The sequence below is a fragment of the Aulonocara stuartgranti genome (assembly GCF_965226115.1).
Source record: "Aulonocara stuartgranti genome assembly, chromosome: 2".
NCBI lineage: Eukaryota > Metazoa > Chordata > Actinopteri > Cichliformes > Cichlidae > Aulonocara > Aulonocara stuartgranti.
The window spans coordinates 30,523,401-30,550,645 of NC_138940.1; the positions used below are offsets into that span (position 1 = coordinate 30,523,401).

The 27,245-nt window shown below is 37.6% G+C and overlaps 2 protein-coding genes and 1 pseudogene across 6 annotated transcripts in view; all 3 read right to left on the minus strand.

The window, feature by feature from the left end:
* Nucleotides 1–27,245, minus strand: part of LOC309719630 — a 109,127-nt pseudogene that overhangs the window by 67,424 nt on the left and 14,458 nt on the right. The window lies entirely within an intron of this gene.
* LOC309716005 (uncharacterized protein) lies at nucleotides 3,816–19,648 on the minus strand. Of its 2 annotated transcripts, XM_082549552.1 has the most exons (7): nucleotides 19,598–19,648; nucleotides 19,454–19,520; nucleotides 19,240–19,303; nucleotides 10,688–10,779; nucleotides 10,228–10,599; nucleotides 8,246–8,381; nucleotides 3,816–8,147 (listed from the first exon to the last, which is right to left on the minus strand). In XM_082549552.1, the coding sequence occupies exons 4-7, from the start codon at nucleotides 10,743–10,745 to the stop codon at nucleotides 8,096–8,098; spliced, it is 618 nt and encodes a 205-aa protein (XP_082405678.1). In that variant the 5' UTR covers nucleotides 10,746–10,779; nucleotides 19,240–19,303; nucleotides 19,454–19,520; nucleotides 19,598–19,648; the 3' UTR covers nucleotides 3,816–8,095. The 2 variants fall into 2 exon arrangements, with proteins under 2 accessions (XP_082405678.1, XP_082405679.1); XM_082549553.1 differs by lacking the exons at nucleotides 19,240–19,303; nucleotides 19,454–19,520; nucleotides 19,598–19,648 and adding an exon at nucleotides 11,622–11,690.
* LOC309719659 (uncharacterized protein) lies at nucleotides 20,728–27,244 on the minus strand. 3 transcript variants are annotated; one of them, XM_082555945.1, is made up of 4 exons: nucleotides 26,838–27,244; nucleotides 24,336–24,656; nucleotides 22,572–22,682; nucleotides 20,728–22,298 (listed from the first exon to the last, which is right to left on the minus strand). In XM_082555945.1, the coding sequence occupies exons 1-4, from the start codon at nucleotides 26,884–26,886 to the stop codon at nucleotides 22,183–22,185; spliced, it is 597 nt and encodes a 198-aa protein (XP_082412071.1). In that variant the 5' UTR covers nucleotides 26,887–27,244; the 3' UTR covers nucleotides 20,728–22,182. The 3 variants fall into 3 exon arrangements, with proteins under 3 accessions (XP_082412071.1, XP_082412072.1, XP_082412073.1); XM_082555946.1 differs by having other exon boundaries at nucleotides 24,411–24,656; nucleotides 26,838–27,242; XM_082555947.1 differs by lacking the exons at nucleotides 24,336–24,656; nucleotides 26,838–27,244 and adding an exon at nucleotides 23,019–24,116.

A 27,245-nucleotide genomic window follows, 5' to 3' on the forward strand; every position in this document is an offset into this window, starting at 1 on the left:
TATTAGGGGGGTTATCTTCCCTAATCTTTCTGAGAGAGCTTTGCAGATTATTTTAAGGTCAACATTAATAAGGGATATTGGACAATAGCTGGTGGGTAATACAGGGTCTTTGCCTGGTTTTAGTAGGAGACTAATGTTGGCAGACATGTCTTGATGCATGCTCAATCATCCAGGTAAGTAAATCTCCAAACGTTGATTCTGTTCATCTGGACGTAGGGTAAAATTGGGGAAACCTGCTTGAGTGACGAAACGTTTCTCCCACTGAAAACACTACGTCCAGATGAACAGAATCAACTTTTAGAGATAATGTTGGCAGAATTCATATTTGGTGGTAGTTTGCTGGAGTCTTATTATTGGGTATACTTCTCAGGGCTTCCTGGAGTTCACCAGATGTCAGCGGTGAATCCACTGCTGTTACTTGACTGTCTGGTCATTTCAGAAGGGCTACGTTGCCAAGAAACTAATCAGTTTCATTTTTTGGTGAATATAAAGTTTTGTAAAAATCCCTAAAAGTGTTGTTTATTCTTTCAGGGTCATATACTGTGCTCCCAGATAAGTCTTTAATGGCACCTATAGTCGTTGTTTCTTTCTTTATTTTTAACTGGTTAGCAATAAATTGACCAGATTTGTTACCATGTACAAAATTTTGCAAGTGAAGTCTTTGTACTAAGAATTAAAAAAAAAATTCTATTAATAATTTCATTTAATTCTAGTTTTGGTTTATGTATTTTATTCAGTATTTCCTGTTCCTTGGAGGACACATAGTCATCTTCTTAAGATTTTTCTAATTCCTGAATATGTTTGTTTTCTATTTTCTTTTTATGTGATGAGAAAGAAATAATTTTACCTCTCATCAGAGCTTTCCCTGCTTCCCAGAGAACAGAGGCTGATGTTCCAGGCTGGTCATTACAGTCTAAATATAAAGCCCACTCTTTTTTAAAGTATTTAATAAAATCTTCAACTTTAAACAATGATGTATTAAATCTCCAGTTTTTACTTGGTGGAAAGTGTTAGAATCAAACACACATTAGCAGGATCACTGACAGATATAGGGTGTATCTCAGTGTCTCAAATGTCACTCAACAGTGAGCTGCTGACGAAGAAATAATCCAGATGAGAGTAATATTTTTGTGTATTAAAAATGCTACTCCCCTTTGTCTAGAGTTATAGCAGGCTGAGAACACATTAGGAAACTCAAGTTTTTGAAGTTTATCTGTAGCTGTGTCAGGTCTATGAGTCTCCTGTAATAACAAAAAAAGCGTGTTTGTGATCGTGCCGTGTAGATGTGTAAAGATTGAGGGTGTTGTAGGTGACTGCGTAGGAAAACAAGCGCAGTAAAAGAAGGGAGAAGGAAGAGAACCGTGAAAAAGGGCAAGCGGGAGGGATGAATGAAAAGGAAGAGGAGAATAATAGAAAAATGAAGCAGATTCTGTTGTTAATACAAACAGGGAGTGTTGCTGGGGTTGCAGTAGTGCTCTTCGAGCTCTTACTATCTCATCAGAATACTGATTGTTGTGTCGGACTTCTCATGTTATTCTTGGAATGTTGACAAACAGAATTCACACTTTTATATCAGAATTCTGGATTTCATCCCAGACTCTATCCTGGTTCTTAGAATTCTGAACTTTACTTAAGAATTTTCACTTTCTTCTTAGAACTTTGCCTCTTAGAATTCTCACTGAGTAATAGAAGCTCACACAACCATTATGTACTCCCATGTTATCCCAGCAATATGATCACCATAGAAATACAGTCAAACAGATCCTCCACAGTTGATTCCAAAGCAAATGCTGTAAGATCTGTTGGCCATTAGGACTAAAACACTGAAGTCAAGTCTATAGAAGACACATTAGACAGAGCAAAAATGCTATTTTCTTTAACCTCAAGGTAGTTTGTATGGAGGGTGTTTATGTAAAAAAGAACAAATGTGAATTGACACAAACTGCAGATGTAGCCAGTAGATACTTACATGAATTTATTAAAAGAAATGAAATAAATAAAGAACAAGTATTTGAGCTGCTTTAACATCCCAGAGAACAATGTGAGAATTTATGCATTTTTGCTTAAGTATTGCTGATGTATAGCATATTATTATGATTAAAATGAGATTTAAAAAAAAAAAAACAGTTTACCATGAGACACTCCCTGTAGAATCACCATCAGTCCAAGCACAACTTCCATGTCTCCTCCTTGTTCAGTGACAAAGTCAGCATACTTTATTAAATGGCATGTACATCAAGGAGTTAAAAGTCACAATTGTCCTCTGATAAACCTCTAAGACAGTTCTTTCTGTATATGTGGAAAGCTGAAAAGGAACACCAGCACATATTTCACATAATCTACGTGGTAGAAATAAAAGGAACCCCTCAGAGCTTGTGCAGACTTTTTACTTATTGCTCACACTTTCACTAAACTACTTTTAGATCTGTAACAAGTTAACACTATCTTGCCCATCACTTAGTGTGTACTAATACAGTACTCCCCTTTCTATAATTCAACTGTTTATATCTCATCTTAAATGGGAAAATAAATATTTGATGGTCCACAGTATCAAATGGAGCAGATCATCTACGAGCACAACTGACTGAGCAGTATCAGGGTTACATAATAGATCATTACCCTCTAAAGTCAGAACTATGAAAATATTTTTTAAATTCACATTTTTTTAATCTATTTGCATTCATGACTTTCAAATTAATAATATTTACTGCATGCAGTATTTTTTTCTATTTATTGCTTACAGTAGCGCTGCATGTGTCTGATTTAATACATCAGCTTATTTGGGGGAAAAAGTCATCCTTATAATATCGTGGTCTCAAAACCCATGTACCAAATATTATACGCACGGCCTTAAAAGGACAAATTCCCTGCTGTGACATAATTAAAACTACAGTTGCTAGAAGACTCATCTCAGGTCAAGAGTTCATCCAAATTTAAATGCAACACCTCCATAAACCAGTAGAGGGAAACCTCACACCTACCCATATGTACAGGTCCAGATCATTAATTTAATTTTAATGTTTACACAACAATAAATGCTCCCTTCTTCTTACCTTGTTGAATTAATTGTATTTCTTGTGCAAAATCATAAGTATAATTCTGTTTGATCTATTTTTAAGTGCAGAAATACATATTTCTGTTTTTGGCTTATAGTATTTCCACAAATTCAGTCATACTCATCCTAAGTAAGAAAGTATTTCTGAAGGTCCTTTTGTTTTACACAGTAAGCTGAGTTATGTGACTAAGTAGGAATTGGATCTGAACTACATTTTACCTTAAAAAGCAACTAACATATAACAATAAAGTTACATTACCACTTCTTCTTAATGAAATTATTATTATTATTATTTACAGTCAACTTTATTAAAACAATTACATTATTCTTCAGTTGCATGAGAAAATAGGCGTGTGAAACAATGTAGAAGTTTGTGAATATTTTAGCAACACAGAGCCTCAGTTTCACCCTGAGATCTCACCATACAAGGAGATATGTTCATTTTACACCACTACCATATGTAGGAAGTGAAACGCAGACAATGGTCAACATACAAACTGCAGGCCCACAAAGAGCCCAGCTATTGTACCTTTATTTCTCTTCATTTTTTCCTGTCAGTTTTCCTAATGTCAAATCCACACTGATAAATATGCCATCCTATTAGTTATAATTAAAACACAATTTTCAAACTTTTTTTATTCATACAAAGTAATATATGAATTAAATGAGGCACTAAACACAAGGTTTGATATATCTTTTAATATATTTCTAACTAGAGTGAAATATTTTTTTAAAAAATGCCTACTTACTCACTGAAAAATACTTTTCCCATTCATTTACAGTGTTTTTATTGCTTTTAAGGAACTTTGAATCAACATAATATACATGACTCTATATTCTTATGTGGCCTGTAAAATATGATCACATAGCTACAAGCATAAAATTTGTATTGTTTTCAAGTCTTTTTCAACATTAAACACATACAATATGAAACTTCCACAGTCACCTCCTGATGTTTAAGCAGCTTGGAAAAGAAAGCAACTGGACTTCTTTAAGTTTCATGAAAATGTTTCATCTCTGGTCCAAGAGGCATCTTCACTTCTAAAAACAAATGGTGGAGAGTCCCAAGTGTTTAAACCCTGGTAGGAGTTGTCCCTTATGAGCGTCATTGACCCACGATTGATCGTGTGCTTCATTGCATGAGCCAAGGTGTTTTGGTTTTTTTTTTGTTTTTTTTTTGTTTTGTTTTGTTTTTGTTGTTTTTTTTAGGCATGCTTTTTCAGATTTTTTAGCCTACTTCACTTTGTCACACCGGTTTTTTTTTTTTGTTTTTTTTTGTTTTTTCCCTTTTAACTTTTTATTTTCACAAATAGTACATAATTACATAACATAATACAGTGTACAATTCAAAACCAAAAAATAAACAAACAGACAAACAAACATAAAACAAACAACAAACTGATAACTAAACACAAAAAAATAAAATAAAATAAAAAAAATAAAAAAACAGCTCAGTTCCATTACAGTTTAAACACTCAAGAGAATCCTTGTAACATAATATTAGAAACATCAGGTTCCACATAGTTCAAGTATGGTTCCCACACCTTAAAGAATTGATCTGTTTTTGAATGCAGTATACATGTAAGATATTCCAGTGGCACTAAATCCAACACTACTCTTTGCCAACCTTTAATAGTTGGTACTTTTTCATAAATCCATTGGAGTAGTATATTCTTCCTTGCCGCATAGGTGAGAACACAGTACAATCTCCTATTATTCTTGGATATTAATCGCCGGCTGGGGAGGCCCAGTATGAGAGACAGAGGATCCATCTCCAATTCACAACCAAAAATCTTCTCCATTTCAAATAGCACATTAGACCAATATTCTTGCAATTTCAAACATGACCAGAAGCTGTGAGTTAGGGTACCAATTACTGTCTTACATTTGAGGCACATGGGTGAAAGGGTAGGATTATATTGATGTCTGCGAAACATAGATATGTGCATTCTGTGTATAATTTTTAACTGTATTGCTTTGGTACGATTACAAACTGATATTGATTTGGCGTAACTCCAGACATCTTCCCACTCCTCATCATCAATTACTATACCTAATTCCTTTTCCCATTTGCCTTTAAGCCTCTGTGACGTCCCTGAGAGTACAGAATATAAAGCCTTATAAAATATCTTCACAGGTACCTCTTTGTCTGTTAAAAATAATAATTTTTCAACAGGAGAGACTTCATGACTCTCACTAAAGTTAGTACTATGCAAAATATAATGCCTTATCTGTAAGTAACGGAAAAAGTCATGCTTGGGGAGAGAATATTTCTCAACCATTTGGTCAAATGGCATAACTACATTATCGGAGAATAAGTCCCTCAGTCTCTGAATTCCTTTGTTCTTCCATTCCTTAAAACCTATATCAAACATCCCCGGTTGAAAGTCAAGATTATTCACAATAGGAGTAAACATAGATGTTAGCTTCAACCTTCCCTCAATTCGACATACTGACCGCCAGGCCTTAAGTGTATTAAGTGTGACTGGATTATCACAGCTCAATCTAATATCTTTAAAGTTCTTAAAAAACAATAGGTCCCTTAATGGATACTTTGAAAGAGAGGTTTCAATCCCCAACCAGATAGAGTGTGAATTATTTGTGACCCAGTCATGAAAATAACTCATGTGAGTACTCAATTGATATGTTCTAACATTTGGTAAATCTAGACCTCCTACTGAACCTGGGAGCTGCAGTGTAGCCATCTTAAGTTTTGGTCTACGTTTGCTCCATATAAAAGAGCTTAGCCAACTATTCAGATCCTTCATCACTCTATTTGAAAATATAACCGGAATCATTTGGACAGGATATAACAATCGAGGTAAAATATGCATCTTAATCAAAGCTATACGTCCTAGCCAAGAAACAGGTAGGGAATTCCATCTCTCCAAATCTTGCTTTACCTTCTCGAACAGAGGGGGAAAATTTGCTTTATACATTTCTTTAAATTCTGGAGTTATAAATATCCCTAAGTATACAAAACCTGTGGGGGACCATTTGAAGGGGAAAGAAAACGGTCTAGTTGGCACTGAATTAAAGCTCCCAATTGGCATAGCCTCTGACTTAGTCAAATTTACTTTATAGCCAGAAAATTGACTAAATGTATCAATAATGTTAAGTAAAGCCGGTACTGATGTCTCTGGATCAGAAATAAATATTAAAACATCGTCTGCATATAAACTGATCTTATGCTCATAATCGATTTGCAAACCCCGTACATCAGATGCCGTCCTTATAGCCTCGGCTAATGGTTCGATAGCCATGGCAAACAAAAGAGGTGACAGTGGGCAGCCTTGCCTCGTTCCTCTATACAATGGGAAACTATCTGATTTCAATCCATTAGACAAGATGGACGCCTGGGGATTATCATACAAAATTTTTACCCACTTAATGAAATTATCACCAAGACTGAATTTATTTAAAGTATAAAATAAGTAGGTCCATTCTATACGGTCGAAAGCCTTTTCAGCATCCAGAGAGAGCACCAAACCGCCTATGTTCCTTTGCTGAGCAGCCTGAATTAGATTGAGAAGGCGTCTGACATTATTACGAGAATTACGGCCTTTTATAAAGCCTGTTTGATCTTCTTTAATAATTACAGGCAAAAGAATTTCGAGTCGAGTAGCTAATATTTTAGAAAGTATCTTCCGGTCCACATTTAGAAGAGCTATCGGTCTATAAGAGGAGCAAGACTCTGCGCACTTCCCCTTCTTCAAAATAAGAGAGATATTAGCTTCCCTTAGAGTCTGAGGTAATCTATTATGCAAGAACGAGTAATTAAACATATTAAGTAAGGGGTCTATTAACAGCTCACTAAATTCTTTATAGAATTCACTACAAAAACCATCAGGTCCTGGGGCTTTGCCGTTCTTTAAAGTTTTTATAGCGTTTAGTACTTCCTCTCTAGAAATGGGAGCATTAAGGGTAGTCTGTTGTTTATTTGTTATAGTAGGCAGACTAAGCCTGGAGAAGAAATCCTCCATTAATTCCAGTGCATTAACTGATTGTTCAGATGTATATAGTCTACAATAAAATTCTTTAAAAATGCTATTTATAGTTTTACTATCATATACGCGCTCATTCTGAGCATCACAAATAACTGTAATAAATTGTGTTTGAGATCTTTTCTTGGTAAGGCATGCCAAGTATTTTCCCGGTTTGTTTCCATGTTCATAAAATCTTTGTCTAGTAAACGTAAGGTTAAGCTCTTCATCTTGCGTAAAAAGGCTATCTAAAGTTGATCTGACTGCAGAAATCTCTTGTAGTAAAGCTGGGGTTGGGGAGTCAGCATAAGTCCTTTCTTTTGTTTTAAGTTCTACCATTAACTGATTCTGCTTCCTCACTTTTTGCTGCCGCTTACTGGTTGAGTAAGAAATAAGAATCCCTCTAGTGTACGCTTTAATAGTTTCCCACAGTAAGGCGGAGTCATTTGTTGACTGCAGATTAATAGACAAGAAGTATCTAAACTCAGTGTTAAAGTAAGATATAAATGTATGATCCTTTAAAATAATTGTATTTAACAATACAATACAATACAATACAATACAATGAGCCAAGGTGTTTAAAAAAACAAAGCATGAGTCCTTACCACCAGAGGTTTTGAGTGAAACCACCCTAAGCCCTTACCTAAAACTATTATGTGACCCATCACTTGACAAAGCAGGGATTGAGGAACCTGGGAAAGGATCTAAAAACTGGGTTGTAGGTGGCAGACACTTGGTGTTGTAATGGTAATGACTTACACCTTGGGTCATATGATGACGGACATGATTATTAGTGGGTCAAAGACCTTCTTAAGTGAAACACTCCACCATTTGGTTTCAGAACTGAAGAGGTTTGTCGGATGAGAGGTGAAGCGTCTTCAAGAAACTCAGCGAAGTCCAGTTGCTTTCAAGCCAAGCTCCTTAGACTACCATGACCTGGATGACTGAGAACCTACACAGACATACTCCTGATTGTTGTTTTTGAATTTCCTTTTTATTTTTATTTCATTGATCCTCAGTTCAGTGTCCAGTGCTGATTATGAAAGAGGTCAGTTCACTAAAGCTCAGACTCACACTTAAGGTTTATATTCTCTGTTTCAAACCTGAGGCTGTGAAAGAAAGAAAAAACAATTATAGCAAAACAAAGATTTTTACAATTACCCATCAAATGATGGTATTCACTGGAATTATGTAATTGTTTATTAACCTCTTTTGATCATGGGCCGCCTTGTTAGAAGTCGTCCTAAGATGCTTCAGTTCCCGATACACAACACAGCATGACACTGCTATCAGGGGAGATCCCAGTGCAGCAAAGACTAGCCTCAGGTAAGGAAAACTGTGTGCTGAGAGAAGAGAACACAGTGATAATTATAAGTACAGTACTTACAATTTATTCAAGCGTAAACTTTGGTAAGACTTTGGTATTATTATGGTTAACTAACTGTAAATATATAAACGTTTGGGCACAACCCCCACACACTGGGTACCCTTAAGCCTTGTTTCTTAAGATGTAGGGATGTGAGTTGATGTATTTCACGTCAATCTTTTTCTAAAACTAATCAAGTAACTTTAGTGACTAAACTAAATAAAGAGGTGGTGAAAGAAGACTGGAACAATGGGGGAAAACACTCAAACGTGTTGCATTGCCCTCCAGGTTCCTCCTCCTCCCTGCCGGTCTACCTGTCAGAGTCCTGGGTCTGTGGCCCAGTATGTGGAGTTGTTTAGTATCTATTTTCCATGTTATGGCTGTCTATGTTTTGAGTTTCTATTTGTAGGTCCTAGGTTTTGGCCCCGTTGCACCTCATGTTATCCTGTGCTCCCTCTGCTCTGTGTCTTGTCATTCCCTGCTGGTGTGTTCCCTCTGTGTAAGGCCCGTGTTTCTTAGTCTGTGTCTTTGCATGTGTGTTGAGTGTCCTGTTTTATTGTGAAGGTCTGTGTTCTGTCTCAGTGTATTCAGTTTGCATCCTCCCTGTCTCATCAGATGCATTAGGTTCAGCTGTGTCTCCCTCCTGTGTGCAGTTTCCTCATTTCTTAGTTCTGTTTCTCACCACCCTCGCTATTGGTTGTATGTCATTCTCCTTCAATAAAGCTCACTCACACATCAGCCAATGCCTGTGCTTTGGGTCCTTCACAAACACCACATGACACTATCCATGAGCTCTACAAACATCTATAATATTTATAGATGCTCTAGACAGAGCTGATTAGCATTGTTTTAAAGTTACTATTACTTTACAATAACAATTCAGATAATTTCATAAAAAATTAACATATTTTTACACATTATAATTTTATTAAAAAATAAAATAGTTAAAAGTATTTAACTATAAGTTTACCATTTATTAACCAAGTTATGAAGTAATTTATGTTAAAGCAAATGTAACTGCATTTGCAACAAGGAAGATCTTAATACTCGTATGAAACAAGTCAGCTTGTTATGGGGTTGAGGATTCACTACTATATAACTAATAGTTAACATTATTACATGTTATTTAATACTTCATTAAGTGACCTCCATACAAGTATTAAGAACTTCAGCTTTGTTTCTTCCATAGCCTTTGCATGTTAACACTTTCTGATTCACACATGTTCTTATCTTTTATTCTTTTCATTCTTTTTGTGAAGCACATTGTGAAGGAAATTGGTAGATAGATAAATATTATTCTTTTTTTTTATCTTTCACTAAACCTGACCATACCACACCAGAGCTGGTAGTGTTACACACTGAAGAAAAGCCACACTGAAAACTTGTGCTGAACAAGGGCAAATTTCCTGTCACAAAACCGCATCTGCTAAAATATTTCTTCTTCACAGCTTAATGTTCTCATTTAATGCAACTAATAATAATCAGTGACCAAGTGGAAAGTTTCAGTGTGCCTTTAGAGTTTAGGTGGTAGTTACTGGGTAATAAAAGATGATTAAATCATAAAAATGAATAGCAGCCCATGTGTGGCTAAATGACCACAAATACCAATAGAGAGACAAATACTGCATCAACATATACTCTGTTCTATTCTGTTCACTGTACATTTCCATCTTTCTTTCCATATGTTTTTCCCCCATTCTAGCTTCTATCATTTGTTGCACAAGTGATGTTTACTGTGTTTAACAGTTCTACTGCCACATGATGCTTACATTTGTAATTAACTTTATAATAACATAAAAACTAGGCAATAAAGAGTAACTTACATAACTTGCTTTCAACTTTGCTGTTGTCTTTAACATCCAGGGTGAAATTAATGTTTTTCTCTTGGACTCCATTTGAATTAAAGATCTCAATGCTGTATTGACCTGAATCATTCTTCTTCAGGTTTGTGATCTTGAGTGTCCCGTTCTTGATTATAAACGTTAGTCTGTTGTTAAATTCCTTGTCTGTCATTATTTTTTCTTTCTTCAGACTGAACACAGTTTTTGTCTCATTGGGAAGCACCTTCAAACACTTCATTTCACGGCCACTAGCATCAGTCATTACTTGGATATACACAGTTCCTTCAAGAAGAGGAGAGCATGGACATGTGCTCGTCCTGAGGTCACATGTGGTCGCATCAACTGGAAAGAGAGCTGGAGAAGATGCATTTAATAGAACATGAGGTGAAATTATTCACACTACAAATGTGAATGTTTGGCTTCTTTATGAGGACAATCTTACCTTGAGTTCCTCCTGCTAGTAGCACAATGATAAAAAAAAACTGTTCCATGCTCATCATTCATCCACGGTGTGGTTTTAATCTTTCAAAGCTTCTAGAAAATTATGTACAAATCTGGGTGTAAATCTGCTGCAAACCTGAGTCCTAACTGACAGGAAACAGTCAACGGGAGATGATATATTTAGTTATTTTCAAAGTTAGGAAATCAACTTTCACTTCTGCTTGCCAACAAAAAGACTCAGATGAGTTGTTTGCGTTTTGTAGTGACCTGATTTCAAGAAATATCCATCAAATGCAAATAAACAATTTCCCCCTCACTTTTATACGCAAAACGAAATCTAGACAAAACACACTTTCAAAAGTGTGTCAGGCACACATACTTTCTTCACATGTACTTTTGAGAAAGAACATGCAACATCTGAAGTGACACGTTAAGTCACAAACAGTTGTTCCTGTGGGAGAGCTTTATTGCTTAAGAGTCTTTACAGGGTGTCCAAGAGAGACATCATTTTACGTTTGTAAGTTTGCAGAGTTTGCTTTCTGAAAGGAAGGAAACAAATTGGCGTAGAAAGAATAAAATATAAACAACCTATGAAAAAGCAGCTTACTAAAAGGATGCAAATCATGAGCACAATATGAAACGGTGAGGCAATGCTGACCAACAAACAAAGAAGCCTTTTGTCTACCAAAGGAGGCTGAATTCAATATGAGAATCTCAGCTACACAACTAAATAATAAACAACAATAATCAATAAATAAATGAACATGACGTGATTGTGCGATGGAAGCAAACATTACAGATCTTCACTTTTCTAATTAGCCTCAGGCTAATTAGCAGGCCTTTAGCATGAGGAGTGATGATAAACATGAACATAAGAAGAATCAGGTAAACTATTGTTTAATCAAGGTAAAGATGAATGTAAATAGTTTACTTACAGTTAAATGGATGCATAGAGCAGCACAGGCTAAGGTAGTATGTAAGCACTGAGCTACAAGTGAGAAAAGCTCATCAGCCAAAAAAAAAGACCCATGCATTGGTACTTCCTGCTTTACAGAGCAGAGATGGAACTGTGTTTGGTGCAGGGCTTTTATAGTCAGTGAGTCTACTTTGACTTTTATTTTGTATACATCTTCTTATTCTGCCCTAAAAATAGAAGTGACAACTACATCCATGCGCACACGTCCATCAGAATGTACATGTTGGCATTAGTTGGGCATCTCATAAGTTTTTACTCTGCCACAGTGCAATGCCACAAAATAACCAGTTCAACATATATTCAGCATAAAATGTAAATATACAATTTGCAGGAGTTAACCAAGAGCTATTCTATTCTGTTCTGTTGTATTCTATTTTCCAAATAAAGTTCATGAGCCATACCATGAAGATATGAGAAAGAGTTGTTGAAGCTAGGTTAAGAGGAGAGGTGACAATCAGTGAACAGCATTATGACTTCATGCAAAGAAAGAGCACTATAGATGTTTGCTTTGAGAGTGTTGAAGCGGTATAAAGAAGGTCAGAAGGAGTTCCACTGTTTATTTGAATATCTAGAGAAAGCATATGATAGGTGAAAGAAATCTCCGTCCCGGGTCATCTGTGGATCGGGTTTACCTCCGAGGCGTGGGCACCCATAAGCAGAGTTTTGTCTTTACCCTATAAGATTCAAAATTATTCAAAGTAACACAGGTATGCCGTTCAGCAGGTTAGTTACGACGTCGGGAGTAGCTTGGGAGAACAAGGAAACACAGACTGCTTCAGGTTGCCTTCCCAAACCAACTCAAAGTTTATTTGTCATACAACAGTTTATATAGAGGAAAAAGGTTCGTGTCTCAGCAGATTCTCAGTTCAAACTGGTACAGACCAAATAAGGAAGCGTCTTCCTGCCCTCTGAGCAAAGAAGTATCCTTTGTATAGTTTATCAGTTCAGCTACAATTTATGATTATCCCAGCGAAATACACTCCTAGACATAGAATACAGAGTTCTTTCATTAGTGAATTCTGAAACAAACCACCTGGCCTTTAACAAGCTCTTTTCTAAAAGATAAGGAAGGGAGGATGGGAGTAAGGAAGTGATCTCTGTGGTGTTTTCGACCTTGAGGTACCAGCCTGTGATTCTTACACATTAATTCTTGGGTCACAGAGAAAGAGAAAAACAACTAGTAAATGGGCCTTATTGAGTAACAGTTTTCCTGTATAATATCACTATAAAACAATATCCTGTAAATGCTACCATGGTATCAAAATATCACAACAATAGGGTGCTAAGAAAAGAACTACGGTATTGCAGGAGGAAGTCAAAAGTGGCATACAAATATGTGACTATGAGAGGGTGATGCGATGGATAAAGAAAGCAAGAGCGTGGTGTGCAGGTGATGAGATAGATGGGTTCAAGGTAGGGGTGGGATTGCATCAGGGATCAGATGGGAGCCACCTATTTGTGAAGGTGATACACAGGTTGATAGATGAGGTCAGGCAGGAGTCTCTGTGGATTTATGTTGTTCGCAGATGACATTTTGATCTGTTTAGAGAGTAGGGAACAGTCAGCCTGGAAAAGTGGAGGTTTTCTCTAAAGAGAAGAGGAATGAAAAGTCAGTAGAAGCAAGACAGACTAAATGTGTGTAAATGGGTAACAGTGACACTGCAACAAGTACAGGTAATGAAGGTGAAGTAGTTTAAATGTCTCAGGTCAATCATCCAAAGCAAACAGGCAAAGCATGCAGGCCAAGTGGAGTGGGTGGACATGACTGTGTGGGGTTATTTGTAAATAGCAGCAAAAAGGAAGGTTTATAAGGTTGTAGTGAGACCTACTATGATGTATGATTTGGAGACTGGCAATAACAAAAATAAAAGACGCAGAGTTGGAGGTGACAGAGTTTAATATGTTAAGATTTCCATTGGCAGTGACCAGAATGGACAGGATTAGAAATGAGTCTCTCATTTGGACACCTTAGACTGTCCAGTTTGGAGACAAAGTTAAAGAGACTGAGATCGTTTGGACATGTCCAGAATAGGGCTAGTGGATACAATGGACAAAGATAAGGAGCTACCAAGCAGGAGAAAAAGAGGAAGACCTCAGAGTAGGTTCATGTTTGTAGAGGAGGACGATATACACAGGGATCGTGTGACAGATGTTACAGGGATGGGGTGAGATGGAGGAAGATGATCTTTTGTGACTAAAGAGAGCAGCCAAAAGGAGAAAATAATACTAAATAGTCATATGATAGCTAAGTGTAAATAGTAAACATCTACCACAGTGATTCCCAAAGAGTGGTGTGGGGGGGCCTGGTGGGCCACAAAGGTAAAGCAGGTGGGCCTCAGTAGTAACAGAAATTCTTTTTGAACTCCACTCAGAAAGATCTCAGCCTGATGGTGGAATTAAACACAGGACCTTCTTGTTGTGAGGCAACAGTGATAACCACCATGTTGCCCATAAACAAATATATGTATAATATATTATGATATAATAATATGTATTTATTTATATAAAAAGGTGAGCTAAAACTGGTGACAGAAGGTGATCATTTGGGGATATTGTTCCCCTGACCTAAATGTACTGCTCTGTAGTAGTGAAGTTTGAGTAGTGAAAATGTCTATGGTGATGTTTTTTATTAATGTCTGAGTTTGATAAGATAAGAACTAAAATATAAACAACTAAAATAATTTTTAAGATACAGACCTAACTCGGGCCTAGCTGACAACCTGTGTAGAATTGGCCTTGAAAGATGTGTGTGTGTGTGTGTGTGTGTGTGTGTGTGTGTGTGTGTGTGTGTGTGTGTGTGTGTGTGTGTGTGTGTGTGTAAAGACCTGGTAAAATCTGTGAGTCTTCAGTGTTAAAGGAAAAATGTAACTTTTGATGCCTAAAGTGGGGGTATGGGTGCTTGACTTTATCCTTTTAGAGGGAACCATCATTTTAAAGTAGTGTACGTTTTTTTTTCTGATCAATCACCTCTTCAAGGTGAATTTAACATTTACAACGAAGAGGGTGAAAATAATGTAAGATGGCAGTGCCACTGCTGGCACTGACATCTCATGTGAGGCCCACTTTAGTGTTTAAGTAGTACACTAAAGTGTTATAAGTTATAACCACAGATTTGAATGACTGTCTTGTAAAAAGGTTTATCAGGAGTTAACTGTCCACTGAGGAATTATCTTTTTTAAAGACACAAATATAACAAAGTTACAGAGTAAAAGTCACAAACACGCTGCTGACTCAACAACTGTACAGCACTAAACCTCCTCTGTCTTTAACATCAAAAAATAAACAAGCATGAACATCGTGGTATTGGTTTCCATGGCTGAACAGCAGCTATGTGTTTTGTGAAGTATAATATTTATGTCTTCCAAAGTAAAGTTTTAAGCCCCACTTGTTTTAAATCTGTAGCATGTGTAACAGCAGCATGAGATGAAAATTTGATGATAACACGTGCATGTTTATGGTCGCCAAACAATTATGTATGTAAACAACACTTATCTGACTAAACCACGTTGAGCTAATGCAGATTTTATTCTTATTTTATTGGTGAGGAGAGAGGATGGAACCAAAAATGCATTTATCCCCGTGTTCTGTGTTGATGAAAATCACCCAACAGGAAAGCAGCTGGGCATTCATTTGAAACCAGTTCACAGGTTGGGCTGTGGTTCCCCCTCTAGCGTCTCTGCTTGAACTTTCAACTGTGAACCTCTTAGATCCAACCTTCCCAACTGCTCATCTCGCAAAAGACAAAATGGAAGAACCCAGAATGTCTTTTTTTTACCTAATTTTTATACCTGCTCACGCTTTTTCACGCTTCCCTCACAGGACGTCACATTTCACACTTTGGCCGTCCAATCAAGTTGTTGACATCTAATCATTCCTGTCCACCCACACCTGATCTTTCTATTTCGATCTGACTTACAACATTTAACACAAACTTTAAAATCAATATATTTTCTTTGTAATTATTTTTTATTTGTTTTTGTTTATTACATGCACTTAACATACAAGTATGTCAAATGGAAATCAGCAACTGCGCGGGATTATTCAACTAGTAGTAAGTTTCAATATGTCAGGATGGCCGAGCGGTCTAAGGCGCTGCGTTCAGGTCGCAGTCTCCCCTGGAGGCGTGGGTTCGAATCCCACTTCTGACAATTGAATTTTTGCACTTCTTTCTTACTGGTACTCATGGGTCTTTGATCAATGGTCATGAGAATTTGCATAATCATGATGAAGGAACTGACCTCCGAGCCCACTGTTCCTTCAGGGGGCTGCTTTCAGTCATTATGCAAATATACTGTTTATAAGATTGGGGAAACCTGCAGTCAGCTGAGACTGAAGAAGTCACTTGGATGAGTGACGAGACGTTTCTCCCACTGAAAACGCTACATCCAGATGAACAGAATCAACCTTTGGAGACTTCTTACTGTTGTGACAAAATACACTTGAAACTGGCAACTATGAGAGTTGTGCACTGTTCATCCCTGACAGCAGTGGATTTTGTAATCATGCACAGTGTAACAACATTCTAGATAATTGTAATAAAATTCACTAGAGAGTGGATTTGTTCACACTGACACTGATGTGCTAAAAACCTGATTTTGTGAAGTCAAAACTTTCAGCAAGTTGAAACAATCTTTATCTTTTACTCCAACTATCCCAAAATAAGGACTGGTCCTTCCCATGTGATGGTATTAAAATATGAAAGGCTGTCATCATTTCAGATGTTTACTGTGTAAATGTTTGTTTGTTTTTTTTTGTTTTTTTTACCTTGCCTTGCTTGGTATCATTCTTTTCAGCACAACCTCACGTGTCTGAATTTACAGTTATTTTTTCATTGACATACTGTATTAACACAACTGATCTGAAATCACACAAGAACATAAAATCCTAGTAGTAGTAATATTTTCTTCTTACTGTAAAAACCACAGACATGTTTAGTAAATTATCTTCATAACTTGAAATGCAAATAGAAATTGTGCATTTTTAAAACGTATGCAAAGATTTTGTCCATAAGTTTACAAATTTTGTGAACAACAAAGTTTTATACGACTATTAATCTTAAAATGCAGCCAATGCATCTGGAGTTCTTTTTCTTGTACAGCCATTTAAAAATACTACGACAATAATGCTGATATGATTTGTCGTGGTTCCACGGTGCAATGGTTAGCACTCTGAATCCAGCGAATCCAGTGGGATTTGCTTTTGGGATATGAAACCATAGTGCATGTCTTCTCTAGCACATTGTGCTTTCAGTCAGAGGTGTATAAAATCAAGCAGCTAATCATGACGTCTGCCTTTACAAAACACTTGTCAATCACTAAAGAGGTCCTTCACTTGTCAGTCACTATGTGGTACTAAAGAGCTGTCTGAAATTCAGTTACAACCCACACAAAGTTACAGATTGGAGTATCCGAGTGCTGAGGTGCGCTTGTGCGCAAAAGTCACAAACACTCTGCTGACTCTCTAACTGCACAGCTCCAAACCTCTTCCGACCTCAAAGTCAGCACAGAAAGTGGGCGCCACGAGCTTCGTAGTATGTGTTTACATGGCTGAATAGCTGCTATATTCAAACAAACGCCTCCAGAGAAGACTGCGACCTGAATGCAGTGCCTTAGACCGCTTGGCGACCAAAAACCTGCACAAGTTATCATTACGTGACATGCAGTATGGTTTCACCTCCCAATAAGCAGGTCCCACCGAGACTTGAACTCGGATCGCTGGATTCAAAGTCCAGAGTGCTAACCATTACACCATGGAACCGATGCGAAAGTGTGCGAACTGTCAGGTCATGGCAACCTGCCTAAAAGTATTCAGCCAAATGATCAATATGGATGACATTGTAGATTATTCGCACTACGTTTCCATGGCTGAACAGCTGCTATATGTGTTATGAGAGGGATAATGTTTGTTTCTTCCAAAGTATCTAACAGTGGTAACCTCCACCAAACTGACACTGCAATGTCAGAATGGCTGAGCAGTCTAAGGTGCTGCGTTCAGGTTGCAGTCTCCCCTGGAGGCATGGGTTTGAATCCCACTTCTGACATTGAAGCGTTACTCTTCTTGATATTGTGACAAAATCCTCTAGGGTTAACCACGAGCTTTCTAAAAACTTGCATATAACAACTGTCCACCATTCATTCCTCATCTTTGCTGCCCATCATTACGACTTTGCTAATGATGGGCAGCAGGTTAGTGTCATGATGTCACCTCAGACATGGTTAAAAGCCCTGTTAACCTAAGTGCTTCTCGCTGGGTGCGGTGGCGTGTGCCTGTAATCCAAGCTACCGGGAGGCTGAGGTTGGAGGATCATTTGAGCTCAGGAGCTCTGAGCTGCAGCAGGCTATGTCGATCGGGTGTCTGCACTAAGTTTGGCATCGATATGGTGATCCCGGGGGAGCCCGGGACCACCAGGTCACCTAAGGAGGGGTGCCCAGGTCGGAGACGGAGCAGGTCAAAGCCCCTGTGTCGCTCAGTAGTGGGATCGCACCTGTGAATAGATGCTGTAGCACAGCCTGAGCAATACAGCGAGACCCAATCTTTATACACATCCTTATACCTGTCTCTACTTCACACAGCAGCCTCATCAGCACGTCTTGGTCTTTTTAATTCAAGTCCAAAACACTCACAAATCTGCTGCTCTGCTTGTCCTGCACCACCTCCTCCTGCAGGACAGCTGCAACTACATCCTCCACTCTAAACACGCCACCGCCCAGCAGGTGGAGACAAACTTATACGTGTTGGTATAAATGAGCTTATGAGTAAGGTGAAACTTAAGTCACATGGTTTCTGGGAAATCATGTGGTGTAGCCATTCTACTTTGACTTTTGTTTTTTTTATTACTCATTTGAAACTCATGTACACTCCTTATACATCTTATATGACATCTCAGTTATTGGGAGGAGTTTGGGAGGAGTTTGGGAGGAGCAGAGCAAAAAAACTTTTTTGTTGCAAAGTCCGTGTGTTTGTAGTGATGTGGAAGGAGTGTTCTCACACCGGCCTGATTGAAGTGCCCAAGAGAAGCATTGATTAAACAGTACAGCGTGGATACGGCTTTACTCCAGTCTTAACCCTAAAGATAGAAACTGAGTTTTCAATTCCAGAAAAATAAGCAACTTTCACTCTAAAGCCTTTACTGTTTGTGTTGCAGCTAAAACCACTTTAAGAATAATACTGGAACAAATTTAGGTTACACTGGATTTTGGACTGCAGACAATCTATATGTGATAGCATTTCATGTTGAAATAAGTTCGGGCTTTGAAATACTGCTATTAAATAGATTAAATGGTGCTATAAGCAATATTTTTTAAATGTAAACAGAATACGGATAAAAATTTTGGTTCATAATTTTTATCGACACATCTTTACCACCAAACTCATTATAACTGGGTCAGCTGGGAGGAGTTTGTGAGGGGCAGACCTTTCATCAAATACTGATATCTGATCAGTATTTAATGATCTCTATATAAAGAACAGTGTCTTGTAGGATTCATAAGAAGGCAAGTGGAACTACAAAAAACAGAGGTGAGTTAATTATTATTTGGTAACATTTCTGTTGTGCGTGCGTGCGTGCGTGTGTGTACCTGTGTTTTGCCATCCCTAGTTTCTCTTCCAAAACTGTAAGAAGATGCATCAGAGCCAGCAAACCTGCAGCAAAGATAATTAATCACCTACATCATGTGATCTTCAGTCAGTTCTTCTTCCTGACATCATCACCTTGTGTCTGTTTAAGGTGCTGGAAAATAACCTTACTGTTCTTTGTCATAACATCCCTCTCTGAGCCGATCTGATACTCACCTCCTCTCACCCTCACCGCCACCACTGTGTGACCGGAGCTCCCGCTCTGATGCCTGCAGGCGTTCCGCTGCAAAAGATGGGGTGTAATGATTTTAAACTGTCATGTGTGCTCCAGACAGACAGCGACATGTTGCTTTTACCCACTGGATTCTGGATTCGGGCAGAAGGCAGAAGCTGGGATCGGGGAGACAGTGGGAGAGACTCTGGCTGAAACACTTCGCTTCTGTTGCTCGATTATTTCCAGCAGTTGACCTTGGGCTGCAGCGCTCTGCCTGTTCAGCTCCAGGAGGCATTGCTCCACTCTGTTTGCACTGAAAGTGTTGAGTGATGTTGCCTAAGCAAAAAAAAAAAAAAAACCCCAGCAAAAAACAAGACACACACTGCATGTGAATCATTACTATATCTGAATGAGGAGAACACCTAAAGGCTCAGCGCAGTTCATTCCTCGACACACCTGTCGCATCACGCTATGAAGGGAGGATAAGAGCAGCCACTACTCCACTTCTAAAAGGTGAGCTGCTCTCAGAGAGCTTCAAACAACCCCTTAAATCTTACCTGTTGAGTCAGCTGTTGTTCTTCAGGAGTCCACACATGCTGGCTCCGCCTCTCTTTACAGCTGGACCCAGACATCCTGCTCTCTGCAGCGCTCTGAGGTGTTACTCTCTGCAGCTCAACCCTCTTCTCTCATTGCCACTGTCGAGCGATTCTCTGACCCCTGACCCGAGGCCCTTTGCCTGGCTGAGTTGAGCCCTGATAAGATCGGTCTCTCTGCTCAGCTGAGCAATCTCAGCTAGATTTAAAGACTCTCAGATTTAAAAACTCTTGTTAATGCTTCCATCAAGTTTAACAGTCTGCAGTTTATGAACTAACCTCAGCTGACACTAGCTAACAATGTTAGCTTGGTGGCGAGTAACCTTCAGTAATAGTAATAAACCACACAGCAATAGTACATTCATGTTGTTGTAAAAGGATGACAATATATCATATCACCAGTCTCCCTCTGTTCTTTGTCGTGTTCTCCATTTTTCCTATGTGGTGTTGTGTTAGTGCTACGTTCTCCAGTCACATCAAGTCGTTAGTTGTCAAATTCAAGATCCTTGGGTTTAGTTTAGCTTTTGTTTGTTTCTTTCAGCCTTGATGTTGTTTTAGTTCATTTTTTCCAGCAATAAAGCTGCCATCTTTAGTTAAGTGTTCAGTCTCCGACCCCTGTCTTCCACACAGCTTACCATAAAAATTATAGAGATTACTCACTGAAACTTTAATAATTATTTATTATTATTTTATCATAACAAAAAAGGCAATTCAACTGACATTTTAGAAGTGTAATTATTTCTAAAAGAGTAAATCATTAACGGTGATAAAACATGTAAGTGAAACAGACTCTAAAGAGATAAGAAACAAAGTAATTACATCATTTAGTCATGTCAAAGTATCAGTTAGTCAGAGAAAAGGAGACAGATGGGCTGATAATCAGGTGATCAGTGAGAGCAAAGCCAGGAAGAAAAGCTAAAAAACCTCATCAAGAAAAACTGAACATGAACTGAACTGAACTCTTTAAGCCTGAATCAAAAAAACAAACTGATGATGTTGAAGTCTCAGAAACTCTTAAAAAAACTGAACATGATGCAGTTTGTCTTTAAACGGTTAAACAAGAGCGTAACTAGAGGAAGCAGACAAGAAAACAGCATGAGAGATGTCGACAGAAATGAGGAAACACTGAAAGAAAAGGACAGAGATAAGACAGAAGGAGGAACACACTGGAAAGGGGAACTAACTAAATTTAAAGTCATCAGAGCCAAGAACCGATGGCACAAACGAAAAGGCTAGAAAAAAAAACATATACAGACAAAGGAATAAACTATTATGTGAACAGAAAACTAAATAGTAAAAATAACGGAAACCTAATCCAAAGATAACCTAAAATCCAAACTTCAATACCGAGACCCAGGGACCATGGCAATTTCTGTAAATCACCAAATGCACAAAAATCAATGTTACAAATATGTTGTGACTGTGTAACTATAGAGAAGCAAAATATATAAAAAACCCAGTCAATTAAAATAAAACAAAAAACATCTTTAGCATAATAGAAGCATTATTCACAATACTATATTTTTGATTTAGCATAAAGAGATTTTTACACCATAACACTAACGAACACATATGTAGATCCCAGACTGATGACAAAACATTATCAATATGGTATTATTGTCACTATAACAAGTAATTGGCCGTGCTCATATCTGTATTATTGTAGGGTTTTTTGATATTTTATGATTTAGTTCTATATAAATAAATCTGAATTGTCTTTAATAAAAAGGTGGTGTGTCTTTGTTTACAGAGTAAAAAGTATTAATCATTGATGAAACCAAGTAACACGAAACAAAAGGTTTTCTCATATTCTGTAACTGTAACATCTGGATGTGTTGTCATGCTCAAAGCTGTTGCTCCACTTTAATTCATACAAAACTTCAGTGTTCTTACTTGAATTATTTCCATTTAAATGATGAATTTATGCTCTGTTATAATACAAAAGTAAAGATGAAGCAAAGAAAATCGTTTTGTGATAGAAAAGATGTTTAGGGATTTAGCATCACTTCCTCCCTCTGTGGGCATTTAGTGGTGCAGTCTGTATAAATGCACAGACCATCTAAATCACCTGATTTTAAGGATTTTGCGACACAAACAATCTTTCTGTACAATCATCACGTTGGTTCAGTCTGATAAGATCACTGTGAAAGCTTCACTTGGCCATACTCCACTTCCTCTTCTCTTCCCTTCACTTGCTTCTCCTGCTGCTGCCTGATCCTAACATCAGCGTACATTACTTCCTGGTCATCTTCCTCTGCATAGAAGCAAGATAAAATTAACATCAGTGATTCATTAGGGTAATAGTTTTTGTGAAACATGCTGTTCTGACCTGTTTTGATCATGTTTTTACTGCAGTAGAGCTGACTGGTTAGCAATACCAACATATTTCAATGAAATTATAACATTATGAAGAAATCATTAGCAAGAAAGCAAAAAAGTGTCTTCAAAAAAGAAGCATAATGTGATTCTGTATATCTACAAGAAGAGCAAAAGGCTGAGTGAGGTGATTGAAAAGCAAGTTTTGTACCTTTTTTTGTTTTGTTTTTTCTCCTCTCAAAACAGATGACAGCTACACCCACAACTAAGAAAATCACCAGTGCTGAGAGAACACCACAGATCACTGGCAAAATACCTCCTTCTAAAAATAAAAGGACACAGGAGCCAAGAGAAACACAAACAGATGACTTTTGACGCTAAAACACAATCTTGGACATACTTTATAGCCTCTAATGAAGAACAGCAAAAGCACAAACTACATTTATCATAGATAAGATAGAGAAGACAGAGAGATTATTTATTTATTGAATAAGTGACCAGTTTTTGTAATATATTTCTAGCACTATTGCCGTGAAATTCTCACCAGATGTCAGTGACAAGCCCGTCCAATCCACACACGCAAAGAAATCAAACCACAGATTTCCATAAATTAGGATATGTTTAATAAAGAGAAATGACACAGAGAAAACACACTTACCGAATTTACTACTTTGTACAAAAGCCTTTGTTGGTGCGTCCTGTATGGAGAAACCAGTTGCATGCTTGCTCATGAGTGATTTTGCCAATTCTTCCACACAAGAATCTCCCTATTCTATGATCTCTGAGCTTTATTTCTTTCCATAGATTTTCAAAGTGATTCAGGTCAAGTGATTGGCTGGGCCACTCTAGATTTTCCGTGGCTTTGTGTTTGGGATCATTCTCTTGCTGAAACGTCCACCCTCGTTTCATCGTCATCATCCTGGTAGATGGCAGCAGATTTTGTCAAAAATGTCTTGGTGCATTTTCCAGCATGCCAGTCCCGTATGCTGAACAACAGCTCCACACCATGATGTTCTCACCTCCAAACTTCACTGTTGATATGGTGTTTTGGGGGTGATATGCAGTGCCTTTTGATCTTCAAACATGGCATATATTATGGTATCCAAAGAGTTCATTTTTGGTTTCATCTGACCAGACATATTTTCCCAGTATTTCACAGGCTTGTCTAAATTTTGTTTAGTAAACTTAAACACGCTTCTTCAGCAATGCAATCTTGCATGGTGAGTGCACATACAGGCCATGGTGGTTGAGTGCATTACTTATCGTTTTAAACAATTGTACCTGCTGATTCCAAGTCTTTCTGTAGCTCTCCTCAACTGGTCCTATGAGAAGGGCCAGCTATCAGAACTCAAAGGATTATTCTTTTCACTCCTCTGTCTGAAATCTTCCGGGTGAACTTATTTTCTTTCCACTTCAGGATTATGGCTTCAACAGAGATCAGTAAACTTCAGTAGTTTACATTTTTGTCTGTAACCAATGCTATCAGTATGTTTTATTTAAAAAAATAAGGTTGTGAAGGTCTTGCTCATTTGTTTTACCCATTATGAGAGATTTCTTGTGTGACACCTTGGTAACAAGACACCTTTTTATTGGTTAGCAGTTGGAACTGAACCACCTAAAATTAATTTGCACTAAGTGACAGGACTGCTTTATTATTGCTGACAGATCTCAGCTGGTGTCATGATTTTCAATGCTTTTTTGCACCTTTTTCCCTTTGTCATTTCTCAATATTACACATAACATAATTAATGGACATCTGTGGGGGGGGGGGGGGGGGGGGGGGGGGTTTACGTGTGTGGATTGGACAGGTTGTTACTGACATCCGGTGAGAATTTTATGTCAATACCACCTTTAAAATTAGATTTACTTAGAAAATTGGTGTTGTGTTCAAAACTTCTTTTTACACACTGTAAATATGCATATGGATTAGTAGAACAATGTTAAATTTCGATCTAGTAATACAGGGAAAAATTACCTTGAATAAAAATTTGTAAAGTCCGCTCAGCTGATATTTTTCCATCTGAATTAAAGGTTGAAAAGTTATATTTACCGCTGTCTGTACTGCTCAGGTTATTTATCCTAAGTGTTCCATTACTGGGATAAAACAGAAATCTTTCATCTGTCGTATTATATCTAGAACTGTTGCTTCTCCTGAATTTTATTACTGATGTATTTTTTAATAGTCGGAGACTGAATATTTCTGAGGTGCTGTCCGTCAGTTTGATGTCCAAAGTTCCTCCCAAAGTTCCATAACAATGAGCTCCATCTGGTCTGCCATCACAGTAACTTTCCACACCTGTAAATAATAATAATAATGAATTAAAGAAAAGATATCACTCATTTCTGTGTTTAGTCGCCACCAGAACATTTATGGCAGCATTTCCAAATGTTTATCTGAAACAGAAATAGTGCGACCTATCTCAGGTCACACAAAGTGAATGAGCACAGTTAGTCAACTGTGCTTTTTTTTTTATAATTATATAAATTATAATTTATGTCCAAATAATAAAATAATTTGATGTTTCAGGTAACTGTTACTGCTGATGTTGCCCTATCATCATAACATCATGACCTATTGTGTTACTTAAGCTAGACCCATTTAAAATGTAAATAGTTCGGAGCCCCGCAGCGGACATGGGAGAAAAAAAAATTAAGACGGACTTTTGCAAGATCTCACAAAACAAACTCGGGATCTCGCAAAAGTTTCATACATCTCCTAAAACGTCGGAGCACTTTTGCGAATATGTGATGTCTTGTAAACCGAGCCAATATCAACTTTTGCGAGATCTCGCAAAAGTTGAATTAGCTTTTCTACAAACAAAATAAATTTAAAAAAAATTATTATTCAAATATAAATTAATCAGCTCAACGGTCATAACTATATCTACTTTCAGCATCTGCAAGGATGTCAAGATCACCCACAATAATTATTTTATCTGAACTGAGCACTAAATCAGAAACTCTGAGTAAGGGCTATGTGGATGATAGATAATAACAAATAATTTATGTGTTGTGAGTTTAACAACTGATTTATGAGAGTTTTGACAATTAGGGTGGATGAGGCTAAGTATCAGGATTTCTAATGAATGAAAATTCTGTCTCTCTATGGTTGATTAATTAGCAAGAGTGGAAGATTGCTGCTATACAGACTGCAGCACACTGCATCAGTGTGCTCTAAAATCATTGGCCTGCCTGTCAAAAATCTGGCACAGGTTTTCAGCCAACAGGCCCTTAGACAGGCAGCCAAAATCATCAACGACCCCTCTCACATTCTTCACCCCACATTTCAATGGCTCCCCTCTGGGTGACGCCTCCGCTGGTTAGTTAGTAGAGTTGCCAACGGCTCCTTAAAAAATGGAACGGTAATATTACGCATTTCGTATTAAGCTGAGAAGAGACGCAGTTTGTCCCGTACTTCAGCTAGAATGAAAAAAAGACACAAAGCTGGAGTTATTCTGTGTGTTTACGCTGCACAGCTGCCTCTTCTTCTCTCATTCTCTAGGAAAGTTTTGCCAGGGGGCCAGGTGGGGCATTAACAGGGAAAGGGGGGCACAAAGAAATACTTTTCTTTCTTATTCTCATTTAAAATATCTAGCTCTTATTAAATAATTATCTGAATCTTGCAAACAAAAGTTTTATCTGACGTAAAATGTATAGAGCAGCATAGAAAGTATTTACTTGCTTTCAGGTTTCATTCAAATGTTAGTCTTTTCATTTGTTTCCCCACTTTTTTCCTTTTCAAAATCAAACACCAGTTTGTGAGAAGATTATCTTCTTTTTTTAATAGGCAGATAAAGTTTTGCATTGGCATTGGCTAATTTGCAAATTGTATGTTAAAAATGTTCGTATTTTAAAATTCAAAACTGTTTTTGCCCAAAACATATGTGCGCTATATGTCAGTAAAAATACTATGCAAATATTGCTGTACTTGAATGCTGAATAAACACCAACAAAGCACTGATTGTATCTCTTGTACTTTATCAATGCAGTATCTAAAACCTTTGCACCGTAGTGGTTAAAATCTCATTCTAATAAGAGTTAAAAGTGCGTTCGGTTATTAGGTTTATAGGGTTATTGAATTATGGTTAACAGTTGTTAAGATATTTTTTTAACATTATCTGCCAATTACATCTGCCACCCTTCTCCAAGTCTGTGCATCTACCTGCCCCCCCAACAAAAATTTTCTAGACACGCCACTGCCTGGAAGACATGTGACTGTGGTTCTCGCTGTCTCGAACTTCACGTTTCTCAAAGCAGCATCGCCAATAATCAAAATAATATTTACCCCACGGGGTGTGTACAGGGAGGGGACGGGGGTGTTTAGACTACAACAATATCCAGCACTGTTGCAATATCAGACTTTTTTAACTGATTGTACAGGATCCCGTGGCTGATTTAAAACAACAACAACAACAACACTTTGACTACAAAACGAAGTATTAACGAAGGACTACATGAGAAAATTTGAACAGCTCACCATGACAGATTCCAAACATCATCAAAAACAATCCAACTACAGCTTCCATGTCTGCTCACTGTTGATCCACTCGGCAGCTTTCAAAATAATTAAAAACAGACGCGTGTGCGGCTCTGAACTGAAGCCAAGCGTCAGTGATAAGCCTCGGACAACGGGTTTTCAAAGAAAGCTAGTTTCAAGTCTTATTGAATTTCTGTTTATCCTTTCATCTGCTGAGAGGATAAAAGGAAGTGACAAGTTCTTGTTCCGCTTTTTAGTTTGACGAGAATAAAAATATATCGCGATTAACAGGGAGGAAGAGAACGAAACATTCGTCATTTATTTTGAAATAAGTCTCAAAACTGACAGATTACGTCAACGAGAAAGAGAAATGCCTACTAACAGATATGTGGATAACAAAATAAGCAC

Bases quoted from the DNA above. Each gene is read 5' to 3' on its own strand.
- LOC309716005 (XM_082549552.1), bottom strand. From the start codon at position 10,745: ATGATGAGCATGGAACAGTTTTTTTTTATCATTGTGCTACTAGCAGGA. The intron at 8,382-10,227 runs GTAAGTTACTCT...CTCTTCTCTCAG, and splicing joins CAAAGTTGAAAGCAAGTTAT to CACACAGTTTTCCTTACCTG. The intron at 8,148-8,245 runs GTTAATAAACAA...TTTCTTTCACAG, and splicing joins GCGGCCCATGATCAAAAGAG to CCTCAGGTTTGAAACAGAGA.
- LOC309719659 (XM_082555945.1), bottom strand. From the start codon at position 26,886: ATGGAAGCTGTAGTTGGATTGTTTTTGATGATGTTTGGAATCTGTCAT. The intron at 22,683-24,335 runs GTAATTTTTCCC...TTTTATTTTTAG, and splicing joins TTTACAAATTTTTATTCAAG to AAGGAGGTATTTTGCCAGTG. The intron at 22,299-22,571 runs GTACAAAACTTG...GCTTCTATGCAG, and splicing joins AAAAAACAAAACAAAAAAAG to AGGAAGATGACCAGGAAGTA.